Source organism: Thalassophryne amazonica, chromosome 9 (genome assembly GCF_902500255.1).
Source record: "Thalassophryne amazonica chromosome 9, fThaAma1.1, whole genome shotgun sequence".
Classification (NCBI taxonomy): Eukaryota; Metazoa; Chordata; class Actinopteri; order Batrachoidiformes; family Batrachoididae; genus Thalassophryne; species Thalassophryne amazonica.
Window position 1 is genome coordinate 8,710,157 of NC_047111.1, and position 26,367 is coordinate 8,736,523.

At 42.0% G+C, this 26,367-nt stretch overlaps 1 protein-coding gene and 1 long non-coding RNA gene across 2 annotated transcripts in view; one reads left to right on the forward strand and one right to left on the reverse strand.

The window, feature by feature from the left end:
- mat2b (methionine adenosyltransferase II, beta) overlaps positions 1-12,635 on the reverse strand; it is a 99,033-nt gene extending 86,398 nt beyond the window's left edge. Inside the window, exons 1-2 of the mRNA XM_034177549.1 lie at positions 12,547-12,635; positions 2,468-2,676 (exon numbers count right to left, since the gene is read on the reverse strand). Coding sequence (XP_034033440.1) covers positions 2,468-2,656 — 189 coding nt within the window. The 5' untranslated portion in view covers positions 2,657-2,676; positions 12,547-12,635. The remainder of the gene's footprint in view (positions 1-2,467; positions 2,677-12,546) is intronic.
- Positions 918-26,046, forward strand: LOC117516720. The gene is made up of 4 exons (XR_004562532.1): positions 918-988; positions 13,984-13,988; positions 16,373-16,376; positions 26,035-26,046. It is a non-coding gene; the product is annotated as an uncharacterized LOC117516720 (long non-coding RNA).
- Positions 26,047-26,367: the final 321 nt, after the last annotated feature.

A 26,367-nucleotide genomic window follows, 5' to 3' on the forward strand; every position in this document is an offset into this window, starting at 1 on the left:
CAAGACATCAGTAAAACTCGATATGGAAACTGAAACCATACCTCCAACTAAAGACAAAAGTACTGTTATCCAGACAATAATCCAGTATTTGCCTCTTTACTCCAGACCTACCCCAAACTCTGGCACAATCTATTCTGGACCAGCACCAAAGTCAGTAACCAGTTTTTGGCTAATCATTCTCAATGTCCAAAGACGCTGGATCCCACTAATCCATGGGAAGACTCCAGAGACAAAACCTACTGGATGGCCATTGTCGGGGGGGGGGGGGGGGGGGGGGGGGCATAGTTTGAGCTCTGTTCATATGGGGAAGAGGCGTTGAAACCAATAACTTTATTTTGAATGACCCACACACTCCTTAAAAGGAGCCTTTGACACATCAGAAATACATGATATAAATGCAAAGGACAATTTATCACAACATTGTTGTTTGCCCTCAGTGTTGTGTGATCAGTAAAGGTACAGTTGGAAGCGTTAAGCTTACATACATCTTGGCAAAACATTCAAATGTCACTGTCCCCAACTGTGCACATCCTAGCGGTAGTGGAACCGCTGCAATGGTTTATATGGCCTCCTACTTTGGTCATATAGACCAAAGTAGGAGCTGTGTCTGCATTCTCTGCATCACATCAGACCTGTTCCCAGTAGGTGGTGGACTCTGTCAGGGCTGCCCCTTGTCACCAATGCTGTTAATCTTTTTCATGGACAGGACTTAAAGCAGCAGTCAGGTACTGGAGGTGTCCAGAGTGGCGACCTCAAAATTACATGTCTGATACATGTCTGATTTTTGCAGATGATTCTATAGGCTTCAACAGACAGTGACCTCCAATGTACAATGAGCAGGTTTGAAGCTGTGTGTGAAGAGAATAGGATGGAGATCAGCACCTCTAAAAACTGAGACCATGGTCCTCTGTCAGAAAAGGGTGGATTGTCCCCTCTGGGTTAATGGAGAGTTACTGCCTCAAGTGAAATTCAAATATCTCGGGGTCTTGTTTGAGAGTGTGGGGGGGGGGGGTGTCACATGAAGCTCAACATAAACAGAAGGATTGGGGCTGCATCTGAGGTTCTGCGGATGCTGTACCGGACTGGTAGTGAAGATAGAGCTGAGGCTTGTGAAACCAAAATAATAGTCTTGATGTGACGCCATGTTTATTTAATACTGTGTTCATCACTGTGGGAATGCACTGTGAAATGTCCTTGCTTATTCCAGAGACTGTTCATGCAGTTTGCGCAGACATGTTTCTGTCTGACCCAGAGTGACACAGAGTCTGTTCTGATGGGCGCCTAACTGCAGCCTTGAGACAAAACATTTTTGTGGGAATTCGTCTCTCCACAGCCGGTTTCCAGATGAAGTCATTTTCAGATAGCTACCAGTATCAGGTTGGGGAGATCAGCTCATGAGACCTTGTGTACAAACACTGTCCTGACGTGTGCATAAGGGTGCACTCTAAGTGCTGATTCACACACACGCTCAGACACTTGCTGTATGCTGCTCGCTGGTGTGTCCAAAGCGCTTTGTATAATAAACCTGTTAATTTTGATAAACAGGCAACCTCCTGACTCTTCCTTCCACAAACAGCCAGAGTCCTTTTGGTCCAAAGTTTGAAATTTTGCCTCCAAAGGCTGAAGGCTAGACTCTCGATTTATGCCTCCATCCCCACCTACAGTCATGAACTGTGGGAAATGACTAAAAGCGCAAGGCCACAGATACAACTGATAGACATTAGATGCCTCCATCGGGTATCTCAACTTACAGGTGAGGTGATTATCTAGTGGGTGCTCAATAACACACATTTAGACAGATTTGTGAACAATATTGAGAAATGGGTCTTTTGTGTTATATAGAAATTGTTTTAGATCTTTGAGTTCAGCTCATTAAAAATGGGAGCAAAAACAAAAGTGTTGCATTTATATTTTAAATGAAAATAAAAATAAAAAACATAGCATTGCTGAACGGTGAGCTGTAATTATTCCAGAGTGATTGTGCAAATGTTAAATAAGCCGATTCAGATCTAAACGGTACATGCAGACTACAGCAGCAGAACTGTAAATATGTTCCACGACTGGGTTACCGCCATCCTTTGAACTGTTACAGTCCTGCCTGCTATACTGGCATAAAAACAAATCTTTTCCTTCCTGCAAATTTTAATTTAAAATGGAATGTTATTTTCACCTTAATAAAGACAGCAATGTGTAGACATCACAGCAGGGCAAAGGATTCTGGGACAATTGTAACAATAATTAATTTTCAGTTATTTTTTTATGACAATTTGAAATTTCCATTCTGGTTGTAAAGTGTCTTCAAGCTTGTTCACATAATGTCCATAAGTAACTGTGATGTCAAAATTAAGACTAAGAAGGAAGTCACTGAAATCCACTGAAGCAGCAGAGAAAAAAAAAACATTTTTTTAATCTGTTTGGCTCTCTGAAGTTGACCTATGACACCCTGCACGAACCCCGTCTTCTGTACCTTGGATTCCTGCAGTAGTTCTCGGACAGCATCCTCATCTGTGAGGTCACAGCGAACAAGGCGGGGCCTGGCTCGACTAAAGCCAGTTCCAATAACAAACCAGTTATTGCTCTGAAACTCTTGACACACAGCTCGACCCAGGAGACCAGTTGCTCCAGTAACCAAAACACGGCGAGTGGAGTCGCCCATGTTTTCCTGTAGTAAATGACCTACAAAAAACACATGAAAAAGTCACTGGCAGAAACCTGAAAAGTCACATTCATCTTCATAAAACAAAGCGTATTATATCTGGAAATAAGCCCAGGAATTGAAGTAACAGCTTAACAATACATGATGCTGAAACTGAAATTGGAACTGAAATCAAACATCTTGGAGTTATTACTGATGACCAATTAAGTTGGAAGACACATAATTTATGCTAAATCCAAAATGTCAAAATACATTGCAATTATGTACCAAGCTCAATATTCATTAATCTCCACCCGCATGCTGAAATCACATGCATTATTTTTTTGCTTGTTTTTTGTTTTTATAGTCACCATTTTGTGTTCTGAACTCTGCCAATATCATCAATGTTGTCAGACTGAAGGTTTTCCTCCAAGGTTTCTTCTCCATTGTGGTCCAAATAAAGCCTAGGTCCCACCAAATAATGATGGATGAATAATGAGCCACGCATGGGTGTGTCAGCGATTATTCGAAGAATGACCCACGTTTTCATCTATCACGTATCCGCTATGAAGGTGCCTCTATGTGCCCCTCTGTACCCCGCATGTGCCACATAGCAACCTCTAGTGAGCCACGACTGACCTGTCATTAGAGCCTCAGATGGCTCGCATCAGCCACACTAAGCCAAGTAGCGTCGTGATAGCGCCATAATAACACAATGTTGCCGCACGTTTAGGCATGATGGGTTTGGTCCAAACCTTCAGCCCTCCCACACCTGGTCCCTTTAAAGTGTGGGTTTTCAATTCACAGATTCACAGCAGCATTTAATGATGTCGCATTTTTTTTTAAACGCAGTCCAAAAATAGATGCTCCAGTACAGTCCCGTGGTTGTGCGCTGTGCACCAGGCTGCTGTACACCTGTAATGCACCAGACCAGCTAGAACCAAACCACGGGTTCCTGGAGAGCCGCGTCTGTGCTCCTCGCTGGCTCCGCGGCTTGCTGGCTTTATTTTTTCCCTGGCTTTAAACATACACACCGTGATCCCACTTTTAACTTGATGTTTGTCCGTTTATTTCTGCAAAATCACTCTTTTGCGCACGCTGCTGTTCTCCATTCATGGACAGCTGTCTCTGTGCTCCTTCTCACTGGCTTCCTTTCCATCCACAGCTTGCTGGCTTATTTTTTCCCTGGCTTTAAACAGTCATTTTCACACCAGGATCCCACTTTAAACTTTGTGTTCATCCGTTTATTTCTGCAAAATCGCTCTTTTGTGCGCGGTGCCGTTCTGCATACACAATGAGGTGGCCACTTTAATTATATACTGTGGATCACTTTCAAAAAGAAATATATATTTCTTTATTTCTTCCGCAGCTTACAAGTGACTGTGATACAACTTAACTTTGTGTTATGTCTTCAGGGCTCGAAATAGTTATACTGTACTAGCACTGGTGCAAGTAACTTTCCAAGTTTTATCAACTACAAGCACCAGTAGAATGAACCAATAAAGGAATAAATAAGGGGAAAAAATTTCCAGTGTGTTGTCTTCGTCTTCCCTGCGTTTTATGACTCTCACACACGGAGCGAGTTGCTATGACGATTCGCATGCGCACGTGAAAAAAAAACTGGCTGCAGGCTGTTAGTTCCTTGCTCTCCACTCAAACTCTCTCATCACTGTGTTAAAAAAAGGACATAAGTCCTGCTCACAGACTGATTGCCAGAGACAGGACATGTCCACATGTAGTATAACTTCAGACATCTCCACATTTACTCACGGACGGTTCTTTCGTGCGCACATGCGCGCGCACCTCGCGGTCACAGGAGGCCAGATAAACTACAACAGAACTCAGAGCGCAGACCTGCAGCTCAGCACAAGAACAAATATAAACTAGAAGAGGACTGTGCATAGAAGTGCATAGTCTGGCTGCAGCCAAACCGTGCACTCTGAGTTCTCTGTGCGGAGAACCTGCAGGCTGCGTTCTCACCTCTCTGCCCCCTGATGCACGCACCTGATGCAGAAATTCCTGCGTCGTCATGACGCCACAGGTAGGGCAGTCACAATTATTACAATATTCGCCAATAGCGATTATTTTTCATATTCGCGAATATTTTTCATAATCGCGATTACCATGAATAACTTACTTTATCCACAAAGTTGCATAAAATGACTCAATCTGACGTCATCGTGCTGCAGCAGCCACACACAGCCTCACTGCCTGACTCACTCTGTTTCCTCTCGTCTTGGTCGGATGGATGGCGAGGCTCGGATAATAACACGGAGCGTGAGGAGGTTCTGGTTCCAAAGCCACGTACCACGGCACCGCTGTGGATACATTTCAGTTTAAAGTACAGCTGTCACGACTACGTTGACGACTGAAATCGTTAACAACTAATTTAGTAGTTGATGAGTCATTTATTTTATTTAAGTCTTTGTTTTTCCTCTCAATTCATAGTTTTAGGCAGCCGTCCTGCTGTCATTTGGACATTCAAATTTTGAATAATACGGCCGATTAAAACAGTGGCCGTCTTATTCAAAGCCATTTAAAATGGGTAGTTTACGGAAGGAGCTGTGTGTATGTGCGTGTGTGCGCGCAGAGTCAACTCACTACAGACTGCGAGGGAGGGAGCAGGTGAGGGAGTGAGATTCCTGAACGGAGGCACGAGACGTTACGCTCTGTTGTGAACCATCAGTGCACTTAAGACAGCGAGCGTGGAGCAGAGAGAGGATTTTAACCTGAGTGAACATGTTAAAAAAAAAAAAAACCTTGGGGCTGCCTTTACTCTGTACTTTCTCTACACGTGGGGTTCTGATGGCACCGACCTGTTCACACCATGTGCGCGTCGTATACTGAATTTATGAGATCACGAGATGAAATAAACGGTCAAATATCCTTAAAACATCCTTAAAAAATGATGTGGAGAAGCTGTGCAGAGGCACAGATCACAAAAAGCTGAACTTTAACAGCTGTTTATTTTCCAAAGGTATGTATTTGTTCAATCTTGAGCTTAATGTAGTGTTCAAGCACAAAACGTGACTGATGAGAAAAAAAGGATGACTTCATCACACTAAAATGAACTGGAGTCAGAAAAAAATACAAGCTGCTGATTTCTGTTATTTTTCAAGGTTATTAAGCTGTAGCTATATGTTTTAATTATTTCAAAGTGAGTTGCCTCTTATTGTATTCTGATTTATTTATACAAAAAAAAAAATATATATATATATAGGGAGTGTAATCAGCCTGCATTGCTCTGTTAAGTTTATATCAGTTTTCCTGCACATGTCCAGGTGTTTTTCCTTCTTTATAAGAGTTTGGTGTTTGCTCCACAAAGTTTTAAAACACAATATAAAATGTTCACACTGTTCTTTATAGCAGTTCTGTAATTTCAGAAATGCAAGAGAAACAACCACAAATCATAAAAGTTGGGACTGTATGTAAAATGAAGATAAAAAATAAAAATGTTGCACTATTCCCAGTTTCTACACTCACAGAAGCCAAACGTTCTTCCAGAGTTGTGTAATCATACTACGATAGCAGAATATAAAGAAGGGGAAAAAAGAAAAAAAAAAAAAGACAATATAATCGTCAATCACAATTATTTGCCTGACAATTAATCGTCTCCAGAAATTCCTAATCGTGACAGCCCTAGCCACAAGAAGAAGCAACTCGAAGTGGGCCCGGTGTGAAAGTGACTTTTGGTTGCGCAAGTAACTTTTTTTGGTGCAAGTAATTTTTTGTTACTAGCACCAGTGCAAGTAGGTTAAAAAATGTATTTCGACCCCTGGTCTTCAAAATCGGTCTTTTGCGCGCTTTTGCTCCTTCTGTGTTGCTGCACAGCTCTGCTCTGCTTTTAGCGGCTTCACTGGAGTTATTTCTTTTGCGGCTTTAACACAGTCATCCAGATTTTAACTTTGTTTTTGTCCAATATTGACTGAAAAATCACTCTTTTGTGAGCTGGCGTACTGCCTAAATGCTCCTTTGGAGCGTGATGAGTCACTGTGTCAGGTCGTGCACACACAGACGGTAATTGCACAATCAGGTGTACCACTAGTGTTTCACTTTTGGCGAAAAATGAAATTCAGTATAATGCTTAATAGTTTGTTTCACAATGATAACAACATCCCAAGGGATCTTCATGCAGAATTTCATGAGCAAATACCATTTAGATTTTTTTCGGTGACAGACTGAGTGCTTGATCCTTGTGAACAAAAACAGGTACTACGGAGACTATAATGTGAGTCAAAAGACTGGACCAAAATTTCTGCTGTAAAACCTCCATCATAGTTTTACAAGTGATTCCAGTATAGAACTACTACTACAGAGACTACAAGGCTCTACGGAGACTACATTTGGCACAAATTGTCATTCTTGAGGTACTAAAAATAAATATATCACTTCCAATTTCTAGATCATAGTTGAGACAAAGACACTCTAGTGAAATATATTGGTATCATTCCTGCACCTAGTGTTGCCTCTCTGTGAGTATGCTACTACGGAGACTACAATATTTTGGGGGACATCCACATCCCTGATTATGTGAATTTCCCAGAAGTTCCAGCAATAAAACTGAAACAAATTACTAGCACTGTTTTGTAGGGGATCCATTTAGGTGTCAAATCTAATAAACAGGAATTATGAAATTAAAGGATTTATGTTTAGAACATAGTGTTTTCTCAAATGAATTGACAAATTTGGATTCTGGTTACAAACCTATTATTTTACTCAAATGACTGCTGCTTGGCTCCAAGTGAAGATATTTTGATTCCGTAATGTGTGTCATGACCAGAGAAATACTGGGAATGTCACTGATTGGTGTAGTTCTTTGAAAGGTTCGAGAGGATAAATATCAGCTTTATTATATAATGAGCAAATTTCACATGAAATGAGGTAACGTAAAAAAAATTGCATTTTTTCACCATTTTTTAAGGTTTTTTTTAATGCATTTCCAAACTGTAAAAAGCAGGGCACAGATAAAGGTATGCCCAAGGGTCCTTAGCAATAGCTTCTAATGTCTATGACATTATTTTATGAGATATAGGTTGGTAACATTGCATTATTAAAATGGTAACACCTGATTGTGCACTTACCGAGAGGAGCTCATGTGATTCATTAACAAGATATTAAATCAACTATAGACACAGCTAGCAACTATTTTATCAAGCTCTAAAAACATTAAAAAATAGTGAGCTACCTTAAGCTGTTCAAAATACATTCCACATGGAGCAGGAAAGAAGAAAAAAGCGTCCAGATGAAACAGTCCTCTGTGATTCCAGAAGAGATTAGAGGTGTTTTCAGGATCCAAGGTTTGGCAGAAAATGATTAATCCGCCACAAAATAATTATTCTATATACAGAGTCCGGAGCACAGAGCAGGTGGAATTGTGTGTGCAAGAGGGCAGCCGCTCCAAAAACAGCCTCTCAGGTCCTGCGTAGCTGCCAGGCCCACGGTTAATGGGATTTTAGCAGCCTCATAAGCACCACACATGCCTCTAAGTCGTCGCAGTAACTCGTACACAAACTGCCAAACGCTGCTGTTACTAAACTTTGAACTTCTTGAAATTAGCGCCACGCTCAGAGAGGCACCTCATTAAGTGAAGATAATGCCTCTAAGAGCCACTCAGAGCCATGAAACTCCCATGATAGTTGAAGAAACCCTCTAGTAGCTGCTTCAGAAACACCTTAAGACTGGACTTAAAGAAAAAGCTCCACACTTAAAAAAAAAATAAAAATAAACCATCCGAAAACAGCTCAACTTCCGCTGGGTTGGTTGGTGGACTGGGTCCCTGTGTGTTTTTTTTTTTCCCCTCTTTCTCTGCGATTCAGTAGATGCATTTCAGCTGGAGGTTTTAATCATTATTTTATTTGAGTTACTGTATTTGTGAAGTGTTGTGTGTTGCCCAAAAAAGTGAAAATTAAAAAAGTGAAACAGTGTGAGTCTAAGGGAAACAGAAGCTACCGCGTGCTGGGTAATCGGGAGAGTCGGGAGTTTTCCCGGTGGGCTGGTCCAACCTGGGGCCGTTGTGAGGCGCTGTTAATATATGCATACATATATGACCATCACTAACTGTTAGGCTACACAGCAAGAAACTTGGGCTGCTGTATCTTAAAGAGAAGACATTAAGTGTTATAAATGTTTTACAATCACGAAAATTCACAAGAAAATAACTTCAAACTGCTTCTTTTGCAACGCTGTTATCTTTTCCAAAGCCTAAGGTAGGGACATACCATTACACATTTAACACCCCTATGCATTCATTACAGTTAGTTCAGTCCAATCAAGCCCTGTGCGCTCAGATGGGACTTGTGCTACTAGCAAGTATAGGAGGAGTGGCCCATGAATGAAAAGATGGACAGAAAAAAGTCAGGTGGAGCTGACAAAGCTAGATTAAGAAAAAGAAAAGCTTTGGAGGAAGATGCTGCCAAGTGTGCAAAGCTCACAGATATTTTTTCAAGAAGACAGAGCAAAGAGGGAAATGGTAAATAGGGCCGGGCATGCCCGCACTGTTGAAGCAGCGCTACAAGCGTCTACGCGCTGATTACCTCGCGCACTGTCCAAGAGCAAACACCGGAGAGAGCAAACAGTGATCTCATGTAAAGTCTTGTTTTTTTTTTTGTTTGTTTTTTTTTGCGTTCCCTCACAATAACCTAATATCATATTAAAGTTCATGCCTATCAGCGCGCACAGTGAGTGGAATCAGGTGGGGGGAGACTGAACGTATATGCACGTGCGCGCACACACACAGCAGACAATAACAGGATTTACGACAGATGAGCACAGCTGTATGACTCCGTATGAACTATAGTTTATTTATACAACAGTGTAAGTAGCAACACCTGTTATGAATGTTTATGTTTTCTTTTTTACCATCCTCTCGTGAATCATGTTGCTGTCTGCTGTGTGTGCGCACGTGCGCATATGCGCTCAGTCTCCCCACCTGATTTTACTCACTGTGCGCGCTGATAGGCATGAAATAAATTAAAAAAAAACGAAAAAAAAAAACATTGTTACGTTTTGCTTCCCGACGTGGTTTCTGAACGTACAATGTGAGCAGTCAGATCGCATCAGAGCATCGGGCCATACAGTGTGAGAACATGAATCGTGCGCTCTGAACTTTTAAACCCTGCGGTTCTGTCGCACAGTTTCAGCTGGAGCCAAGTACAACAATTGAAAATATCGTACAATGTATGCCCAGTTTAACTAACTTTTACTTTCTATTACAACCCCTGGCAAAAATTATGGAATCACCGGCCTCGGAGGATGTTCAATCAAAAAAAGCAGATCACAGACATGACACAAAACTAAAGTCATTTCAAATGGCAACTTTCTGGCTTTAAGAAACACTATAAGAAATCAAGAAAAAAAGATTGTGGCAGTCAGTAACGGTTACTTTTTTAGACCAAGCAGAGGAAAAAAAAAATATGGAATCACTCAATTCTGAGGAAAAAATTATGGAATCACCCTGTAAATTTTCATCCCCCAAATTAACACCTGCATCAAATCAGATCTGCTCACTGACATTGACCCTATGTGTCTTTTTGCAAGGAATGTTTTTGCAGTTTTTGCTCTATGGCAAGATGCATTATCATCTTGAAAAATGATTTCATCATCCCCAAACATCCTTTCAATTGTCCAAAATATCAACATAAACTTGTGCATTTATTGATGATGTAATGACAGCCATCTCCCCAGTGCCTTTACCTGACATGCAGCCCCATATCATCAATGACTGTGGAAATTTACATGTTCTCTTCAGGCAGTCATCTTTATAAATCTCATTGGAAAGGCACCAAACAAAAGTTCCAGCATCATCACCTTGCCCAATGCAGATTCGAGATTCATCACTGAATATGACTTTCATCCAGTCATCCACAGTCCACGATTGCTTTTCCTTAGCCCATTGTAACCTTGTTCTTTTCTGTTTAGGTGTTAATGATGCCTTTCGTTTAGCTTTTCTGTATGTAAATCCCATTTCCTTTAGGCGGTTTCTTACAGTTCGGTCACAGACGTTGACTCCAGTTTCCTCCCATTCGTTCCTCATTTGTTTTGTTGTACATTTTTCGATTTTTGAGACATATTGCTTTAAGTTTTCTGTCTTGACGCTTTGACGTCTTCCTTGGTCTACCAGTATGTTTGCCTTTAACAACCTTCCCATGTTGTTTGTATTTGGTCCAGAGTTTAGACACAGCTGACTGTGAACAACCAACATCTTTTGCAACATTGCGTGATGATTTACTCTCTTTAAGAGTTTGATAATCCTCTCCTTTGTTTCAATTGACATCTCTCGTGTTGGAGCCATGATTCATGTCAGTCCACTTGGTGCAACAGCTCTGCAAGGTGTGTTCACTCCTTTTTAGATGCAGACTAATGAGCAGATCTGATATGATGCAGGTGTTAGTTTTGGGGATGAAAATTTACAGGGTGATTCCATAATTTTTTCCTCAGAATTGAGTGATTCCAACTGACGAACATCCTCCGAGGCCGGTGATTCCATAATTTTTGCCAGGGGTTGTATAAGCCACCGAATTTTCACAGTCAGTCAGCACATAAATGCCACAGCAGAACTCTTATTATCCCTGTGCGCTGGCGGTTTGTAGGCCGGTTGGATATGAAACTCCCGGGCTGAAAAATGTTCCTAGCACGCCCCTGCACAGAAGAGAGGCCGCCGCGCAAATAGCCACTCCCACGTAGAGTGGAGAGCAGGCAGCGGACAAACAAACACATTGCTTCACTTTAAATGCGCAGTAAGTTATCTCACGCACTCTTGCGTTGCGTTGGAAAGCTGTAGGTGTTGTGCTAATTTGATTAGCACTTACACAGCTTATGCATGCTCTAGTCTACTTGTTTTTTTTCTGGGGACTTACAGCACCACATACAGGCCTGGCATATGTACTACAACGTTAAACAAAGCGTCGAGGCACAGAATTTACCTCAAACATTTTTTGTAATTGAATTATTTGAATTACTCGTCTAATCGTTTTAGCCCTAGTCACCAGACAAAAAAGTCCCAACGTTTTTGTATTATTTTCCATGTAATAAACATCATATATAACGGATTTTGTACAGGGGATTTTTCGCTCATATCAGATAAAATGTCCCGTCCGATCTCAACGTATTTACATTAAAAACCCAGAGCAGTCTGGGCGTGCACCGTAACAGAGGTACAAATTAAAGTTCAGCTCTGACACTCGCCAATTTGAGGAAAGTGGAACCGCAGTCATTTCTGTGATTAAAAGTTGGACTGTTTATTTTTTTCACACCATGTTCAGATTCGCACCCGCAGCCTGACATGCACCTGTTAAATCAGACACAAAAGACTGATTTGACACTTTTCTGCTTTTGAGCCTTCGTCCGCACACGCTGATTACAAATGGATCAGAAAAGCCCACATCACATTTACAGCACAAAGTCGGTAAGAGGAAAATGTACAGCTTACCTTTGATTTGGAAGTGATGAGTGCAGAAAGAATAGCTTGTTGATGGTCAAATTAGTCCAGAATAAAGCAAAATCCAGAGAACTTTAAACTGTCACACACGTCATTGCATGACACGGAGTTACAGAGCTGCAGCTGCATAAATCAGACTTTAAATTAATTAAATAAATCATCATAAATTATAAATTTGATATCTTAACTATTTTTATATTTTGATAGCACCTGTACCTGGATGTGTTGCTGTATGTAGTTAAATGACTTAAAAACTGTTGAAAACATAAAAGGTTCATTCAGTAATTCAGCAGTTAGACCCAAAATGGCGCCATGTTCTGAGTTGACGTCACTCTCTGTCCAACCCACAGGGCGAATACAATTTCATGTTTCTTCTCGACATGTTATCTTTTTGTTGTTAAAAACCTAAAACAAAGTCTGAATGTTCAACGTTAAATAGGTCGCTGTAAATATTTCAGTCATTTTCGTAACTCACCTTTTCCAGTTTAATCCGCACTTCATGGATTTTTCTCTTCCTCCGCACGGAGGTCAGCTGACGAGAGCTACTACTTCTTCTTCTTCTTCCCTTCTTTGATTGGCGGGTGGCAACCATCACCTTAGGTCCATACCGCCACCGACTGTACCGGATGTGTCAATGGATGTATAGATACTCCAGGTTACATTCTGGTGTGTTTTAAGTGCACATAAAAAATAATAGCAATAAAACAAAAATAACAACGATAATAATAAACGAAGCAACAAAGTTGGAACTACCTATCCAGATGAACACAACGCCTATAACGCCCTTCAGAAAGCCCATCAGTGCCCTTAAACACATTTACTATCACCTTTACCCAGAATGCCCTGCACCATGAAATATAGACCTGGAATGGACGTGCGCGCCTCAACCTGTCACTCAGGACAGGAAGGCACCATTACTAAGGGTGGAAATGTGCAGATCATAAATAATAAACTGACCACTTTTTTTGCACTAGCATCGCTATTTCTTAACGGATTTTAATAAATGTAGGCTTGTTTTAAAGCCCCTTGAAAGCTCTTTCCATTGAACCTATGCATGTGTGGATGAAAAAACTTTTATGTAAAATGCAGAAATTTGGGGAAATTATGACAAACTGTGCTGCTTTTCTCGCTCTATTGTCGCTATTTGTTAACAGATTTTAATAAAAGTAGGCTTGTTTTAAAGCCCTTTAATTGATTTTTCTAATGAACCCATACACGCCTGGGTAGAAAAAAATGTTTTATGTAAAGTCTGGAAATTTGGGGAATTTACTGTGTTTTTTTTTCCTGTCATCATAATTCTCAATGGATTTTTATAAATTAAGCCTTGTAAGTTGTATTCAAGCTGATTAAAAGCTTGGATAAAAAAATCCTTATGTATTAAAATATAAATCTGAAGTATGCCTTGCCATTGTTGTCATTTACCTTGCTGCTTTTTCCACTGTAATATTACTGCTAGTGTTTTAATGACAACATATACGAGGTCTATTAGAAAAGTATCCGACCTTATTATTTTTTTCAAAAACCATATGGATTTGAATCACGTGTGATTACATCAGACATGCTTGAACCCTCGTGGGCATGCGAGAGTTTTTTCACGCCTGTCGGTTACGTCATTCGCCTGTGGGCAGTCTTTGAGTGAGGAGTCGCCCACCCTCTCGTCGATTTTTTCATTGTTTAGGAATGGCTCAGAGACTGCTGCTTTGTTTGATCAAAATTTTTTCAAAACTGTAAGGCACAACTGAGTGGACACCATTTGATAAATTCAGCTGGTTTTTGGTAAAAATTTTAGCGGCTGATGAGAGATTTTGGTCTGGTAGTGTCGCCGTAAGGACGGCCCATGGCACCTGATGGTGATCTGCACTTCGAGGCGGCAGCGTCTCGCCGTTTCAAGTTGAAAACTTCCACATTTCAGGCTCTGTTGACCCAGGAAGTCGTCAGAGAACAGAGAACTTTCAGAAGAAGTCAGCATGAGGAGTTTATTCAGACATTCCATTGTTAACGGACATTTTGTAATGAAAGAACGTGCGGGCAGAGTCGCATGTCGGGCCAGACCCGACCGCCGGGGGTCGCGACAGGAAAAACACCTCCGTTGGAAACCTTAATGGGCAAGTTGGAAGATGCCCATGCTGTTAAACAATTTCTCAGTTACTCACTTGTTGAAAGCCATCAAAAGCCGCCTGAATGTTACAAATGGTTTTCAACACAGAGGTGTTTTTCCTGTCTCGGTGCACAGATTTGCCGAGTCGTCACGGAAACGACTCGGCGAATTTGCGCGCACGTCTTTCATTAAAAAATGTCCTTAAACAGTGGAATGTCCGCATAAAGTCCTCATGCCAGCCTCTTCTGAATCTTCTCTGTTCTCTCACGACGTCCTGGGTGAATTAAGCCTTAAATTAGGATGTTTTCAGGTCGAAACAGGCCGACAACGGCGCCTGGAAGCGCTGCAGGACGTCCCGCTCTGTGGGAAGTCCTTACACCGACAGAAACACCCCATAATCTCTCATCAGCCGTTAAACTTTTCACTGAAAACCAGCTTAATTTCTCGAATAGTGTCCACTCGGATATTCCTCACAGGTCCAGAAAAAATTTTGATAAAGCAACGCGCGCCGTCTCGAGCAGCGTGTGAAACAAAGGAATTCTCACTCAAGGCCTGCCCACAGGGAAATGACGTCACCGACATGCATGAAAAAACTCACGCATGCGCACGAGGGTTCAAGCATGATTGGTGTAATCGCACGTCATTCAAATCCATATAGTTAAAAAAATAAAATAAAAGGGTCGGTTTATTATCTAATAGACCTCGTATATGATTTTTACTAGCATTTTATTACAAGTAGATATTAAGCCTTTCACCATCCCTGGTTCTCAAGACCAGGCACCAAACTGGCTCTGCTCTACTCTTTTATACTCTTCTATTTTACTCTTCCTTTTTAGATATACCTTTATATATTAGCATAGTTCCACCTTACAATTGGAATATAATATATACCTTACTGAATTTTCATATTATATTAAACAACTGCAAGTATATAATATTATATATATATATATATCAATCAATCAATCAATTTTTTGTATATAGCGCCAAATCACAACAAACAGTTGCCCCAAGGCGCTTTATATTGTAAGGCAAGGCCATACAATAATTATGTAAAACCCCAACGGTCAAAACGACCCCCTGTGAGCAAGCACTTGGCTACAGTGGGAAGGAAAAACTCCCTTTTAACAGGAAGAAACCTCCAGCAGAACCAGGCTCAGGGAGGGGCAGTCTTCTGCTGGGACTGGTTGGGGCTGAGGGAGAGAACCAGGAAAAAGACATGCTGTGGAGGGGAGCAGAGATCGATCACTAATGATTAAATGCAGAGTGGTGCATACAGAGCAAAAAGAGAAAGAAACAGTGCATCATGGGAACCCCCCAGCAGTCTACGTCTATAGCAGCATAACTAAGGGATGGTTCAGGGTCACCTGATCCAGCCCTAACTATAAGCTTTAGCAAAAAGGAAAGTTTTAAGCCTAATCTTAAAAGTAGAGAGGGTGTCTGTCTCCCTGATCTGAATTGGGAGCTGGTTCCACAGGAGAGGAGCCTGAAAGCTGAAGGCTCTGCCTCCCATTCTACTCTTACAAACCCTAGGAACTACAAGTAAGCCTGCAGTCTGAGAGCGAAGCGCTCTATTGGGGTGATATGGTACTACGAGGTCCCTAAGATAAGATGGGACCTGATTATTCAAAACCTTATAAGTAAGAAGAAGAATTTTAAATTCTATTCTAGAATTAACAGGAAGCCAATGAAGAGAGGCCAATATAGGTGAGATATGCTCTCTCCTTCTAGTCCCCGTCAGTACTCTAGCTGCAGCATTTTGAATTAACTGAAGGCTTTTTAGGGAACTTTTAGGACAACCTGATAATAATGAATTACAATAGTCCAGCCTAGAGGAAATAAATGCATGAATTAGTTTTTCAGCATCACTCTGAGACAAGACCTTTCTGATTTTAGAGATATTGCGTAAATGCAAAAAAGCAGTCCTACATATTTGTTTAATATGCGCTTTGAATGACATATCCTGATCAAAAATGACTCCAAGATTTCTCACAGTATTACTAGAGGTCAGGGTAATGCCATCCAGAGTAAGGATCTGGTTAGACACCATGTTTCTAAGATTTGTGGGGCCAAGTACAATAACTTCAGTTTTATCTGAGTTTAAAAGCAGGAAATTAGAGGTCATCCATGTCTTTATGTCTGTAAGACAATCCTGCAGTTTAGCTAATTGGTGTGTGTCCTCTGGCTTCATGGATAGATAAAGCTGGGTATCATCTGCGTAACAATGAAAATTTAAGCAATACCGTCTAATAATACTGCCTAAGGGAAGCATATATAAAGTGAATAAAATTGGTCCTAGCACAGAACCTTGTGGAACTCCATAATTAACTTTAGTCTGTGAAGAAGATTCCCCATTTACATGAACAAATTGTAATCTATTAGACAAATATGATTCAAACCACCGCAGCGCAGTGCCTTTAATACCTATGGCATGCTCTAATCTCTGTAATAAAATTTTATGGTCAACAGTATCAAAAGCAGCACTGAGGTCTAACAGAACAAGCACAGAGATGAGTCCACTGTCCGAGGCCATAAGAAGATCATTTGTAACCTTCACTAATGCTGTTTCTGTACTATGATGAATTCTAAAACCTGACTGAAACTCTTCAAATAGACCATTCCTCTGCAGATGATCAGTTAGCTGTTTTACAACTACCCTTTCAAGAATTTTTGAGAGAAAAGGAAGGTTGGAGATTGGCCTATAATTAGCTAAGATAGCTGGGTCAAGTGATGGCTTTTTAAGTAATGGTTTAATTACTGCCACCTTAAAAGCCTGTGGTACATAGCCAACTAACAAAGATAGATTGATCATATTTAAGATCGAAGCATTAAATAATGGTAGGGCTTCCTTGAGCAGCCTGGTAGGAATGGGGTCTAATAAACATGTTGATGGTTTGGATGAAGTAACTAATGAAAATAACTCAGACAGAACAATCAGAGAGAAAGAGTCTAACCAAATACCGGCATCACTGAAAGCAGCCAAAGATAACGATACGTCTTTGGGATGGTTATGAGTAATTTTTTCTCTAATAGTTAAAATTTTGTTAGCAAAGAAAGTCATGAAGTCATTACTAGTTAAAGTTAATGGAATACTCAGCTCAATAGAGCTCTGACTCTTTGTCAGCCTGGCTACAGTGCTGAAAAGAAACCTGGGGTTGTTCTTATTTTCTTCAATTAGTGATGAGTAGAAAGATGTCCTAGCTTTACAGAGGGCTTTTTTTATAGAGCAACAGACTCTTTTTCCAGGCTAAGTGAAGATCTTCTAAATTAGTGAGACGCCATTTCCTCTCCAACTTACGGGTTATCTGCTTTAAGCTACGAGTTTGTGAGTTATACCACGGAGTCAGACACTTCTGATTTAAAGCTCTCTTTTTCAGAGGAGCTACAGCATCCAAAGTTGTCTTCAATGAGGATGTAAAACTATTGACGAGATACTATCTCCCTTACAGAGTTTAGGTAGCTACTCTGCACTGTGTTGTTATATGGCATTAGAGAACATAAAGAAGGAATCATATCCTTAAACCTAGTTACAGCGCTTTCTGAAAGACTTCTAGTGTAATGAAACTTATTCCCTACTGCTGGGTAGTCCATCAGAGTAAATGTAAATGTTATTAAGAAATGATCAGACAGAAGGGAGTTTTCAGGGAATACTGTTAAGTCTTCTATTTCCATACCATAAGTCAGAACAAGATCTAAGATATGATTAAAGTGGTGGGTGGACTCATTTACTTTTTGAGCAAAGCCAATAGAGTCTAATAATAGATTAAATGCAGTGTTGAGGCTGTCATTCTCAGCATCTGTGTGGATGTTAAAATCGCCCACTATAATTATCTTATCTGAGCTAAGCACTAAGTCAGACAAAAGGTCTGAAAATTCACAGAGAAACTCACAGTAACGACCAGGTGGACGATAGATAATAACAAATAAAACTGGTTTTTGGGACTTCCAATTTGGATGGACAAGACTAAGAGACAAGCTTTCAAATGAATGAAAGCTCTGTCTGGGTTTTTGATTAATTAATAAGCTGGAATGGAAGATTGCTACTAATCCTCCGCCCCGGCCCGTGCTACGAGCATTCTGACAGTTAGTGTGACTCGGGGGTGTTGACTCATTTAAACTAACATATTCATCCTGCTGTAACCAGGTTTCTGTTAGGCAGAATAAATCAATATGTTGATCAATTATTATATCATTTACCAACAGGGACTTAGAAGAGAGAGACCTAATGTTTAATAGACCACATTTAACTGTTTTAGTCTGTGGTGCAGTTGAAGGTGCTATATTATTTTTTCTTTTTGAATTTTTATGCTTAAATAGATTTTTGCTGGTTATTGGTAGTCTGGGAGCAGGCACCGTCTCTACGGGGATGGGGTAATGAGGGGATGGCAGGGGGAGAGAAGCTGCAGAGAGGTGTGTAAGACTACAACTCTGCTTCCTGGTCCCAACCCTGGATAGTCACGGTTTGGAGGATTTAAGAAAATTGACCAGATTTCTAGAAATGAGAGCTGCTCCATCCAAAGTGGGATGGATGCCGTCTCTCCTAACAAGACCAGGTTTTCCCCAGAAGCTTTGCCAATTATCTATGAAGCCCACCTCATTTTTTGGACACCACTCAGACAGCCAGCAATTCAAGGAGAACATGCGGCTAAACATGTCACTCCCGGTCTGATTGGGGAGGGGCCCAGAGAAAACTACAGAGTCCGACATTGTTTTTGCAAAGTTACACACCGATTTAATGTTAATTTTAGTGACCTCCGATTGGCGTAACCGGGTGTCATTACTGCCGACGTGAATTACAAGCTTACCAAATTTACGCTTAGCCTTAGCCAGCAGTTTCAAATTTCCTTCAATGTCGCCTGCTCTGGCCCCCGGAAGACAATTGACTATGGTTGCTGGTGTCGCTAACTTCACATTTCTCAAAACAGAGTCGCCAATAACCAGAGATTGATCCTCGGCGGGTGTGTCGTCGAGTGGGGAAAAACGGTTAGAGATGTGAACGGGTTGGCGGTGTACACGGGGCTTCTGTTTAGGGCTACGCTTCCTCCTCACAGTCACCCAGTCAGCCTGCTTTCCCGGCTGCTCGGGATCTGCCAGGGGGGAACTAACGGCGGCTAAGCTACCTTGGTCCGCACCGACTACAGGGGCCTGGCTAACTGTAGAATTTTCCACGGTGCGGAGCCGAGTCTCCAATTCGCCCAGCCTGGCCTCCAAAGCTACGAATAAGCTACACTTATTACAAGTACCGTTACTGCTAAAGGAGACCGAGGAATAACTAAACATTTCACACCCAGAGCAGAAAAGTGCGGGAGAGACAGGAGAAGCCGCCATGCTAAATCGGCTAAGAGCTAGTAGCTACGCTAAGCTAGCGGATTCCTAAAAACACGCAAAGTGAATAATGTGTAAATAATTTAGAGGTGATTCAGCAGAAGGAGTGCTTTAGTTAAGGCACGTAAAGATTACACTGGGAAACAAATCGTAATCTAGATAACTAGATCAATCTAACTGCGCAGAGTAAACAGCTAACAGATACAGAAAAACACCGCTGTGCTCCGGAACAGGAAGTGATACTATACCGCAGTGAGAGCCAACCACCAGTAGAGGTGTATATATATATATATATATATATATATATATATATATATATATATATATATATATATATATATATATATATATATATATATATATATATATATATATATATATATATATATATATATATATATATATACACACACACATAAATATATTTAAACATTTTTGTTTCCTTATTTGTATGCATGTGAACGCAGCTTAATGAAAAGAACTTATGGCGTTGAATTATATCCTCAGTATCTTCTTGTCTTTCGGCTGTTCCCGTTAGGGGTCGCCACAGCAGATCAATCGTTTCCATCTCACCCTGTCCTTTGTATCTTTCTCTGTCACACCAACCACCTGCATGTCCTCTCTCAGCACATCCATAAACCTCCTCTTTGGCCTCCCTCTTCTCCTCCTGCCTGGTGGCTCCATCCTCAGCATCCTTCTCCCTATATACCCTGGGTCCCTCCTCTGCACATGTCCAAACCATCTCAATCTCGCCTCTCTGACTTTGTCTCCAAACCGTCCCACCTGAGCTGTCCCTCTGATATGTTCATTCCTAATCTTGTCCATTCTTGTCACTGTCAAGAGAATCTCAACATCTTCATCTCTGCCACCTCCAGCTCTGCCTCCTGTCTTTTTGTTAGTGCCACCGTCTCTAAGCCGTACAACATAGCTGGTCTCAGTACTGTCTTGTAAACTTTCCCCTTCACTCTTGCTGATATTCTTCGGTCACAAATCACTCATGCCACCTTTCTCCACCCACTCCACCCTGCCTGCACTCTCTTCTTCACCTCTCTACCACACTCTCCATAACTTTGAACAGTTAACCCCAAATATTTAAACTCATCTACTTTCACCACTTCTACTCCTTGTACCTGCACTATTCCACTGGGCTCCCTCTCATTCACACACATGTACTCAGTCTTGCTTCTACTGACTTTCATTCCCCTTCTCTCCAAAGCATATCTCCACCTCTCCAGAATAGACTCAACTTGCTCTCTACTCTCACTACAGATCACAATGTCATCTGCAAACATCATAGCCCATGGGGACTCCTGTTTGATCTCATCCATCAACCTGTCCATCACCACTGCAAACAAGAAAGGACTCAGAGCTGATCCTTGGTGTAGTCCCACCTCCACCTTGAATGAGTCTGTCATTCCGACTGCGCATCTCACCACTGTCACACTATTCTTGTACATGTCCTGCACTACCCTACTTCTCTGCCACTCCAGACTTCCTCATACAATGCCACAACTCTTCTCTTGGCACCCTATCATAAGCTTTTTCTAAGTCCACAAACACACAATGTAACTCTTTCTGTTCTTCTCTGTACTTCTCCAACAGTATTCTCAGAGCAAACATTGCATCTGTAGTGCTCTTTCTCGGCATGAAACCATATTCCTGCACACAGATCTTCACCTGTTTTCTAAGCCTAGCTTCTATTACTCTTTCCCATAACTTCATGCTGTGGCTGATCAGCTTTATGCCTCTGTAGTTACTGCAGCTTTTCACATCACCCTTGTTCTTGAAAATAGGAACCAGCACACTTCGTCTCCACTCCTCAGGCATCCTCTCACTTTCCAAGATTTTATTAAACAATCTGGTTAGAAACTCTACTGCCATCTCTCCTAAACATTTCCATGCCTCCACTGGAATGTCATCTGGACCAACTACCTTTCCGCTCTTCATCCTCTTCATAGCAGCCCTCACTTCTTCCTTACTAATCTCTTGTACTTCGTGATTTACTCTCACCTCATCATCCACCCTTTTCTCGCTCATTTTCTTTATTCATCAGCTCTTCAAAATATTCCCTCCACCTTCTCAGCACACACTCCTCACTTGTCAGCACATTACCATGTGCATCTTTTACCACCCTAACCTGCTGCACATCCTTTCCAGCTCCGTCCCTTTGTCTGGCCAATCGGTACAAGTCCTTTTCTCCTTCCTTACTATTTAACTTCTTGTATAGCTCACAATATGCCTTTTCCTTTGCTTTTGCCACTTCTCTTTTTGCTTTACACTGCATCTCCTTGTACTCCTGTCTACTTTCTTCATCTCTCTGACTATCCCAAAACTTATTCGCCATCCTCTTTCTCCTTATGCTTTCCTGGACCTCTTCATTCCACCACCAAGTCTCCTTGTCTTCGTTCCACTGTCCAGATGTCATACCCAGTACTGTCCTAGCTGTCTCCCTCACCACATCTGCAGTACATTTCCAGTTGTACAAAACTGCTTCCCCTCCAACCAGTGCTTCTCTCACCTGCTCGCTAAATTTCACACAACAGTCTTCCTCCTTCAGCTTCCACCATCTGATCCTTTGTTGAGCTCTCACTCTCTTCTTCTTCTTTACCTCTAAAGTCATACTACAAACAAGCATCCTATGCTGTCTCATGACACTCTCTCCTGCCACCACCTTACAGTCTCTGATTTATTTTAGCTTGCATCTCCTATAAAGAATGTAGTCCACCTGTGTGCACCTTCCTCCACTCTTATATGTTACCCTGTGCTCCTCCCTTTTCTTAAAGTAGGTATTCACCACAGCCATTTCCATCCTTTTTGCAAAATCAACTACTATCTGTCCTTCCCCATTCCTGTCCTTGATACCATATCTACCCATTACTTCCTCATCACCTCTGTTCCCTTCACCAACATGCCCATTGAAGTCCGCTCCTATCACCACTCATTCATGCTTGGGCACACTCTCCACCACCTCATCTAACACACTCCAGAAATCTTCTTTCTCCTTCATCTCACAACCTACCTGTGGGGCATATGCACAGATGATATTCATCAGCACCCCTTCAATTTCCAACTTCACACTCATCACCCTGTCAGACACTCGCTTAATCTCCAACACACTTTTAACATACTCTTCCTTTAAAATGACCCCAACACCATTTTTCTTCCTGTCCTCACCATGTTACAACAACTTGTACCCACCACCGATGCTCCTGCTCTTACTTCCCTTCCACTTGGTCTTTTGCACACACAATATGTCTACCTTTCTCCTCTCCATCATATCAGCCAGCTCTCTCCCTTTACCAGTCATTCTACCAACATTCAAAGTCCCCACAATTGCGACATAACTGTTGGGAAGGTGTCGTAGCACGGACCCACAACAGGGGGCGCAAAATGAACGGACAATGAGTAAGCCAAAAGGTAACAATTTACTGTTGTGACAATACACAACGAAATGTACAGAAATTGCAAAGTCAATTAACACCAGGTGACGTGTGGGCAGGCTCGAAGATAGAAGACCCCGACGAGAGAGAGACCGCGTCCCACACGGCCTCCACCACCAACGGTCTGAAGAACACCGGAGCCGCCAAGTCCCGAATCCCCAGGTGACCTCTGTCTTCGGCTGTCGACCCTGGTACTGCTGGCAGAAAGCAGAGAAAAGATGAATGAGTGTAACTCCTTACACTCAGTGGTCTATAGTCTGTACACAGTTAGGAGGAGAACCTCCACCTCCGAATCACACACTCGTGCAGCTCCGGGTGTGACCACTTATCTGTAGCGCGGTTGTCGTCGTCACGCTCCACGCCACTTCCCAGATAAGGGCGAACACCACAGGATACCGGCTGCAACAAAAGTTCAGGTTATTACTCAACGTATGAGTCAGCAGAGAAATTACCTTACGGTAGTCGATTTCTCGGCGAGGAGGTGGAGTTCCGATCCGGCTTTTAAGATGGTGATGCTGATGATGAACGAGTGACAGCTGGTGCAGGGGATGAATGACAGCTGTCACTTCTTCAGGGTCCGGCGCCCTCTCGTGCTTGGAGCCCGCACTCCAAGCAGGGCGCCCTCTGGTGGTGGTGGGCCAGCAGTACCTCCTCTTCAGCGGCCCACATAACAATAACGACTTTTAAATGGACATTTGTTTTACATAATTACAGGCTCTTGTACAGTTCATTTTAGTATTCCAGAATTTGTTGTTTTTAGTTTGTGCAGTTGATGGTGAAGCACTGGCTGCCTTTTTTCCCCTCATTTCGCTTCTGTTTACTGGCTCAAGGCGGTCTCTCCACCCTTAATAATGGCCGCCGTGCACACGCCGCTAGTCACGTCACATCTGTAAATGACCTTTTGCATCAGACAATTTCTAAAACTTGTTTGTTGTTTTTTTTCACGTTAATTCATTTGTTTTTGAGCATTATTTAAGGCCAGGTTATTTCTCCAGTTATAACAAGACATTAGATTTGCTGCTTTTATTTTGAAAGGCATCTCACCGAAAAACGTTTCTGAAGTTTTTTTTTTATGGTCAGTGTGTCTGTATAGCTGATGGTGACGGCAAGAAAAGCAGTATTGTTTAAATTAGTGCCTGGCTGATAAGGGCACAAGGTTTGTGGTCATTTCTTTTCATGCCACCTTTCGTGCCCAGCTCAAATTGTGTTTCTTTTTCTTTTCATAGTTTCATGCAGTTTTTGTTGTGAAAGTGTAGTGACACGGACCCACAACAGGGGGCGTAAATGAATGGACAATGAATGAGCCAAAATACAACACTTTACTGTTGTGAATGTGCACAACGAAATACAGACGATTACGGAATTTATATGTAGTCAATCCACTGAGGTGACGTGTGGGCAGGCTCGAGGATAGAAGACGTCTGTCCAGACAAGAACCGGATCCCACACGATTTCCACTGCCACCGAACCCGGAAGATACTGGAGCCGCCACGTCCCGAGTCCCCAGGTGGCCACCGTCTCTGGCTGTCGGATCTGGTACTGCTGGCAGGAAGCAGAAACAGTTAGGTGTGGGTGTGTGCACACCCAGTAACAGTCAGCAATACAGGTGGAAATTACACCTCCACCTCCGCAATTACGAACACAGAGTCTCTACAGATCTGATACAAACACTTGTCTGAACGGATCGGGAAGGGTGCGGCTTATCACCCTGTCGTCCACGACCAGCTCAGCCTCCCGCTGACACAAGCTACCAGGAACTCCTGTAGAGGATCAGACAACAAATACGTGCGATACGGCACAGATTATGGCTGAGGAATTACCTCCAATGGTAGGTGATATCTCGGCAGCGGGGTGGAGATGTCGTCCAGCCTTTATGCTGTGGTTGATGAGATGGTGATAGGTGACAGCTGTCAGGAGTTGATGAATGACAGCTGTCACTCCCGGCTGTTCCTGTGAGGCGGCAGCGCCCTCTCGTGCCTGAAGCCTGCACTTCAATGGTCTCAACACAATGGTCTTAACTCTCCACATTAAAAACAGTTTAAGATTACTCCAGCATTTGCCAAAATGATGTTTATTATTCAGATCAAACCAGAGAGAGAGAGAGAGATTGGGTATGCAGCTAGTTAAGTTCTCAATCTTCAAATGTCCATTTTCCATGTTGCCTTCATCATTTCATGTGAGTGAGTGAGTGGCAAAACTGTGTGTGTGTGAGTGAGAGAGAGAGCGAAACAGAGAGCACACAAGCATTTGTAAACGCAAAGTTCTACTGTTGTCGTCTTCTCAGAAGTCTTCATATCATAGAAAAGTGGTGAGCAGCAGTATGGAACCCAACCTGAAATAAACACACATAAACACAGCATTAGAACAAAAACACTCACTACACTGTGTTTCATTTGTCAATGATCTTTATACAACAGGAATGTACTTTGTCAAATCAAATACCTTGTTCAGCCAGGGCTAACTGATAGAAGGTGATGTTGTTCATCCGTCTTTTCCCTTGTTGTCTTCTCACTATGACAAAAAACAACACCAGGTCAATCATGGAGCATTAGAAATAAATATCCAACTCAAGTCAAGTCAAAAAATGTTTTTTAATGATTCATCTGTGTCCCTGTTTTGCCGTCAAGTCTCCTCTCCTTTGTGCCTGTCTCACTCGTCTCTTCTTCATGTACTTTTCCTGCCCTTTATCAGGTCTCATTCTATCCTTTGTGCCTGTCTTACTAGTCTCTTCTTCGTGTTCTTGTCCTGCCATTAATACAAGTTTCTATTGTTTTTGAACTTTCTGAACTTTCTTGGGTTTTCAACAGTCTCATTCTCTCTCATTTCAGGTTGAATCATCTGACATCACTTGTGTATAGCTGAGAGGCCTTGTATACATTCTACAGTCTGACCCTGCGAGCTTTGGCTTCTGCAAATCTTGTGATCACTGAGTCCATGTCCAGTGTTTTTGTGATTTCATGCTCAATAGAGATAACAGTAAGGGCAGACAGGCGGTCTTGAGACATGGTGGATATCAGATAAGTCTTGAGTCGTTTTAGTGATGAGAAACTTCTTTCGCCTGATGCCACAGTCACAGGGAGACTGAGCAGTAGTCTCAGAGCTATACTCAAATTTGGGTAAGTGTCAAGGTTGTTTTCCCTGTACACATAATCCAGCATCTGGAAAGGCGAAGAGACATGTGGGGGAAATGCTTTGACTTCATGAATGATTTCCTGCTTTAGGTCCTCTGCATCGACATCATTCATTTTCTTCTCGAGCCTGTGGCAACATTCCTCTAATTCCTCTCCCTGCATGGCATTTTGCATCTGGTCAGTGAAGTACAGAAAGCCATATAGCTCAAAAAACAGCCTCCATGTGTGAAAATCTCTCCCTGACTGTCACAAGGGTTGTGTCCACCATGTGCAGGAAAAACTCTCTTCTGAAAAGCTCTTCT